Consider the following 6,937-nt stretch of genomic DNA (forward strand, 5'->3'; position numbering starts at 1 on the left):
ATGAGGCATTTCTTTACAAGTTTGTGTATCTAATTTTCTTTCACAGCACAGTTGTCAAGGACAAAATCTTAACCAATATACCCTCCTGACACCTAAAGACATGGGTCGGTCAAGGATGAAACATTAATCGGTATACCCTCCCGACACCTAAAGACACAGGTCAGTCAAGGATGAAACCTTAACCGGTATACCTTCCTTACACCTAAAGACACGGGTCGATCTAGGACGAAATCTTAATTGGTATACCCTCCCAATACCTAAATACACGGGTCGGTCAAGGATGAAACCTTAACTGGTATACCCTTTCGACACTCAAAGATTTGGTTCGGCCAAAGACGATACCTTAATCAGTATTCTCTCCCGACACCCAAATACTTGGTGCAAACAACCACGTTTAACTTGTTTGGATCTACCGATCGATGCTCAACAACTTAAGTAAATTTTATTTAAGGATGCTCCAACTAATTGAAAATTATACTTAATTATAACTCGTTATATTAAAGCAGGAATAAGAAGAGAATGACTGATTCATTGATTGATAAGAGAAGAAGGTGGAGGCCACACCCCGACCCCGAGGGAAAAAAACAATAGACTAAACCTAATGGTCTTCGTCTTCATCTTCATTTGCAACCCCCGAAGCTAATGCTCGAAGCTCGGCCAACTTAGAGAAGGTCACCAGCCGACCCTCATAAATGGTGCCTATCTGGGAGTGGATTGGTTGCTAGCGGCAACCGTCTCCAAGCTCCCTCTAGCCATGCCAACCGACTTATTATGAAAGGCAATGAGTATATCGACTGCTTGTGGAGCTTCTCTTGCTATGATATCTACAACAAGAAAGAAAATATTTTAGCCAACAACATATGCCAACCGAGGATTAAAGCGATAAAAAATACAAGCATGAAAATCAGTCCACCTCTGTGATCTTTCGGGTAGAAAGCCTTCTCGGGAGGCTATCAAACAAGTCATAGACCTCCCGCTCCTTGACACTAGTGACCAGACGAGGCCATTTCTTAAAGTGAATAGGGGTCTTGATCCAATCAATACAAAGGAAATTTGGATTGTTCGAGCTCGTAAAAAAGAGCTACAAACCCTCGGGCTCGATAAAAATCTTAAAAAAATTTCCCTTGAAATTTTTGTACGAGGATGTGAAGGGGGCAAATAGAATATTACCCCGTCAGCTAATAAGGGATAACCTGCAAGGAGGCCCATGTGTTGGGGTGGAGTTGCGTAGGGGCAACATTGAGCGTTCGAAGGACATCCATCGTGAAGTCATAAAAGGGAAAGGCGACATGAAGGTCCAAAAAAAGAAAAGAATAAACATAGAGAAAAGGACCATCAGAGAACGATCGATCCATACAGATGGTATCGGTCAGACGATAATAATTGATGGCCAAGATGCTATCAAAAGCATCCGAATTTAACAAATGGTGATATCCATGAAGGAGTCAATGGAAGACGAGTCCCGATAGACAGAGAAAAACTCAGTCACCTTGGGATCTACCTAGTCAAACCCGAACTATTGGATGACTCTTCGGCAGGATGTGACCGATCGAAAACACCTTCTATGTCATCAACCCTTATAGAATCTTCCCCGGAGGGCAACGTTTGAATTGCGCCGACCGACAAAGGCTTGGTCATGGAAGAGCTAGAAGAAGAGGGAGACGAAGACGAGGAGGGAGAAGAGGACGAGGAGGAAGACATGACTAACTTTTCAGAGTGTAGGGTAAGCAATGCGCCAGGACGATTAAGTTTCGGATGTCAGAGCAAGTAAAGTAGTGACTCGGAACCGCAAGGGACCACTATTTATATCCTTCGAAGGGCTCGGAAGATGAAGCGTCACTCTCATCTCAATTGTTGGATCTCCCTCGATCCAACGATTCTCATCAGATGGTGCACGAAAACCTCGTCATTAATGCACGTCACAACACACGTTTGGCTCCACCAATGTCCAACCTCGGGAAGCCCAACCTTCACAACGGCCTTAGACAAAGACTCTTAGGATTAAACGTCCTCGAGCCTGGGGGCAAGTGTACTGGTATGGTAAGCAACGCGCCAGGACGATTAAGTTTCGGATGTCAGAGCAAGTAAAGTAGTGACTCGGAACCGCAAGGGACCACTATTTTTAGCCTTCGAAGGGCTCGGAAGATGAAGCGTCACTCTCATCTCAATTGTTGGATCTCCCTCGATCCAACGATTCTCATCAGATGGTGCACAAAAACCTCGTCATTAATGCGCGTCACATCACACATTTGGCTCCACCAATGTCCAACCTCGGGAAGCCCAACCGTCACAACGACCTCAGACAAAGACTCTTAGGATTAAACGTCCTCGAGCCTGGGGGCAAGTGTACTGGTATGGTTTGTATGACCAAGACCATGACTCGGCATTCGGTCCAAGTCGACCGACACCACCAAAACCATTACGAAACAGGATTAATGAGGCTAATCAGTGATCTAGCACTAGGTAATGCACTCCTAAGCATTACCCAACTCCCTAATCCGACCCAATAACAAAGGGCTCATGATAATAATATAAATAGGCACAAATTCCAAGAATCAGATACATCACTACACAGTATTAATAGCGTCAGGTGTCGAATACTGAATTCTCACTTGAACGTTAGAGTGCCTTTAGCAGGTATCATACGAGCCTGAAGATCACGAGAACGAGAGGTAGAATGACGAAAGGAGAGCAAGGAGTTAGTTTGGAGAGGGAGAAAAAAAGTGCTTACCGACCAACTGAAAAATGACTCAAATCGTTCTCTTTATTCTAACCCATTCGAAAACATATTTATTATATAATTTTTCTTAATTTTATATATTATAATACATTATAATATTTAAAACGTATTTGTAAAATATTAAAATTGTATTTCACATAATTTTTTCTTTTTAAATATTAAAATCGTATACGTACGTGGAATATGGTTTCAATTAGAAATCATATTCCATATCTACAATTTTTAATTTTTTAAAAATATCACGTGATTAGCGATTTTATCTGGTGAAAATTATATTTTTCACGATTTAAGAATAAAATTTTCTTTATCCATTATAAAATTTGTACTATCAGACAAAGAACCGCTGACTGGTGAATGGGTGTGATTATGGCTTCCCTGTGGGTGCTACTAGAGAACCCTTGGTTCAAGGTGGAAGAGAGATAAAGTTATTTGGGATTAAAATTAATGTAACTCGCAGAAAATTATTAACTCTATTTAGTCCTTTTTGTGGTTATAATATCTCCCCTAAAAGAAGTTAAAAACATGTTTTATTAGAAAAAAAACAGACGTATGCGTCACCATTACATACACATTATAGAGCTTTTCCACATGGTCCTACTTTCCAAAGTTGCCAACAAAAACCTAACAAAAGAAGAAAAGTTATCCAGAGATATTTTATCTTTTGTATTATCTTTCTATCCAAATTTCCTTCCTCAAACATGCACCACAAAAGAGTAGAGAACTCTCACAATATCCACTTCAGTTCATTGGTGCATTTTGCAGTTTTTAACTTGGAGGACTATAGCAGTGAGCATGGCTTTCTCCTTTTCTTGTGCAACCACAAAGCCATTTTTGAGGGTCCAAGGGAGAAGAAGCTTGAATTGTGAAGTTCTGAGGCCAAATGGTGTTTCTTCTTTGATAAAGTGTGCATCAAAAGAGTCTTCAGAGTTGCCAGAGAAAGGGTCCAAGTTGGAGATAGGTTCTCCCATTATTTTCATTGAAGCTCCCAAGATGATTAAGACTGCAGCTACTATGCCATGTCTCAGGGTTAATACTGGTCAAGTCAAACCTGGTGATGTTGGAAGGTATTCATTCACTTCATCATCAACATATTCAATTCTCCATACATAAAATAGGTTCATGAATCTAATAATTAATAGACTTTACTTTTCATCCAATTAGAGTGTAATGTGAGATCTACTAAAAGTAGTAATTTCAAATGAACTGAAAGAACATTGGAAAGAGATTGTTTGAGAAAGTGTTGCTAGTAAAAAAAAATTGTCATAGTATCTCAAATATTAAATGTATCATTGACATGGAAAATTTTGGGGAAATTGTTTTCTACACCCAATCAATTTTGACTCGCACGCAACGAAAATTTTAAAATCCCATTCTGCCTTTTTCACACATTTGTTTACGGATTTCAATATCCGAAAGTCATTTTTATACATTCTGGATTTCAAAATCTGGAAGGTCATTTTCATATTTTATTTAAGCTTTCGGATGGTCATATCTGGAAGTGAGTTATGAGTTTCGGATTTTCATATCCGAAATGGTATGTTGTAAATGGTGTTGAGGATTGAGATCCGAAACTCATTTATGTTTGCTTACGAATCTTGACATCCAAAAGGTTATTTATGCTGTCCAAATAAGCTTCCGAATAGTGAAATCCAAAAGTGACATATTAGTTCCAGATTTATATATTCAGAATTTTGTAATTTCACTTATAGATATGAATATCCGGAAGTCAAAAATTTAAAATCATTAAGAACAAAATGGACATTTCACCTTTGATCAACTTGGTTGATCTCACTTCCAAATAAGGAGATAATATCACCACAGCTTATATTTCTCAACAAGTTTCAGGAAATAGTGTGTTAGAAATTGAATTTTGCTTTATGTAAATCTAACCCATTGAGGTGCCAAGGTTACTTTAATGTAATATTTTTTGTTTGATGATGATATATAAATTTGGGAGCATCAAATGCTTACAGTAATAAGCAATTGGGTTGTTATTTGGTGCAGGATTGTTTCAAGAAAACCCAAAGATGTTTGGGCTGTGAGGCTCAGAATTGGAACTTATCTCATAGATGGCAAATATTTCGAGCCCTTGGATCTGGCTGAGTCAAACTGAACACTGATTGAGAAAATAGAAACTGGAGACATACTTTGTATCTCTTTACTGCATTATGTAAATTAGTTCAGTAAAATATATGAAATTAGTGTTTTTTCTCTTTAAAATAAACATAAAAAACCATTAATTCCTCGTTTTAATTATTTATATATATATATATATATATATATATATAACTCTTCATTTTAATTAAATATATTCTCTTAAAAAAAAGTATATATTTAATTCAATTTCACAAAATTGATTTTAAAATAAGGTTTATATTTCATTTATATATTATGTTTTGATTATATTATTAATTGATTTGAAATTTCCAAAACATCTTCTATAACATGTTTTTAAATAATACAATAAATTATTACACAACATTTTCAATGAACTCTAAATAGTTTTGATACATTCTAATAAGTTGGTTTATGTCTAAACTCACTTAAGAAGAGTTAATTTATTTGTAGGCATGTAACTTTAAAATAATTCTAATGAAATTTACAATATTTTAACTATATAACAAACTATAATTAGGGGATATTATAATTTTTTTTTGCATCATTAATATATAATGAATAATAATTAAATCTTTCAATTTTTTATAAAAAATATAAAATATAAATTATAAGTGGAACAAGGAGTTGACATGTTAACTATTCAATAAAATAAGAAATATGTAAGACGTTAAGTTAGTCGTTTAAATAATGAAAAACTTAATTAAATTCCTGAATGTATACAAAATTTAAATTACAATTTAATAATAAAACACTATCTAATTAACTATTAAATCGGTCTTAAAAATATATTTTAATGATAAAATGTTTTTATAAATTAACAGTAGAATATAATTGGAAGATTTGTTTGCACATTCAAAAACTAAAATAATGTTTTTTTGTCTACAAATGATCAAATTATTTATTTATCCTTTAAAACTGAGTCTTAAGTGTCATCTATCAATATTCATTAGAGACAAGTTCACCTTTTCTATTTATTTTCATGTGATTCGATTTTCAAAATCCTATATTTGTATTGGGTTCGATTTTCAAATCTCTTTTTATAGTTATTCCAAATTTATCAGAATAAAAATTTATTAAATTTATTATACCATTCATAATTATATATTTTCACGCATAAGTTGACAGATTTTGACGTGAGAGATGCTAGATAGAAATTGTACTGGACCAGAGCGTTGAGCTCAGCGCTCGGTGATCGAACATTGGCGTCTATGTCAAACAGGTCAGCTCAGTCATCGGGTCAAGTTGATGGGCCACATAAGTGGGCTCCAGGTATGTGTGTATTGACTTTCATTCATATACTTAATGTAATCCTTCGCGTATAAGGCCTGGTTAAGTTATGTTTCGCACATTCAGATCTAGTACAAGTAAAACATTCTCTATAAAGCCTAAGCCCAAGAGCGCTAGGGTTTTAAGGAATAAGTTGCATGCATGGTACGTAGAGGCTTGTACGCCTACAATGGAAAGATTGGATCCCTAATGTTGGTACATGAGTTGGTACCCTGACGAACATTCTGTTAAGATTCATGCACTCTAAGGAGATAAGATTTTGTGCAGTTGCTGCACTAAGATTGTGCGCATTGTAACAGACTCTCCTCCCATTAAACATGCTTTCACTCGAGATAAGGTTCTCGTGAGAGAGGGTTGTTACAAGAAGTAACCTAAAAGTAGTCTATAAAAGGGACTCAAGATCCCAGGTAAAGGTACACTGTTTCTAAGACTGAAACTACTTACTCGCTTATTGTTTTTATAAGCCTTGCACTGACTTGATCGTCGAAGTGCAATCAACATGTAGGGACCCCTCTGTTTCAACGGAGCCGCATCCAAAGGGAAGCACAGAATCCACCAGAAATAGGAGGAGCCACCGCTTGTCTTTGAAGTCAACCGGCAACCAAGTCAACCAGCGAGAACATTTGGCGCCCACCGTGGGGCCCGAATAAAACCAGGTCCCATCCACAGTTATGATCAAGCTATTAGGCGATATGATAATTACTCGACAAGGTCCATCTGAACAGGAAGGAGGTGACAACTCTACCTTACAGCAACTCATGGAGACTGTCAACACTCTCTAGGAGATAGTGG

At 36.5% G+C, this 6,937-nt stretch overlaps 1 protein-coding gene across 1 annotated transcript; it reads left to right on the forward strand.

Annotated features, from left to right (window-relative positions):
• The first annotated feature begins 3,404 nt into the window (after positions 1-3,404).
• CRR42 (DUF3148 family protein) lies at positions 3,405-5,020 on the forward strand. Its single transcript, XM_068638496.2, has 2 exons — positions 3,405-3,804; positions 4,745-5,020. The coding sequence occupies exons 1-2, from the start codon at positions 3,533-3,535 to the stop codon at positions 4,851-4,853; spliced, it is 381 nt and encodes a 126-aa protein (XP_068494597.1). The 5' UTR covers positions 3,405-3,532; the 3' UTR covers positions 4,854-5,020.
• The last annotated feature ends 1,917 nt before the right edge of the window (positions 5,021-6,937 follow it).

The sequence above is a fragment of the Phaseolus vulgaris genome, chromosome 6 (genome assembly GCF_051622355.1).
Source record: "Phaseolus vulgaris cultivar YP4 chromosome 6, ASM5162235v1, whole genome shotgun sequence".
In the NCBI taxonomy this organism is placed as follows: Eukaryota; Viridiplantae; Streptophyta; class Magnoliopsida; order Fabales; family Fabaceae; genus Phaseolus; species Phaseolus vulgaris.

Excerpts from the sequence above, each read along its gene's own strand:
- CRR42 (XM_068638496.2), top strand. The coding sequence starts at position 3,533 with ATGGCTTTCTCCTTTTCTTGTGCAACCACAAAGCCATTTTTGAGGGTC. Across the intron at positions 3,805-4,744 it reads AAACCTGGTGATGTTGGAAG|GATTGTTTCAAGAAAACCCA; the intron begins GTATTCATTCAC and ends TATTTGGTGCAG.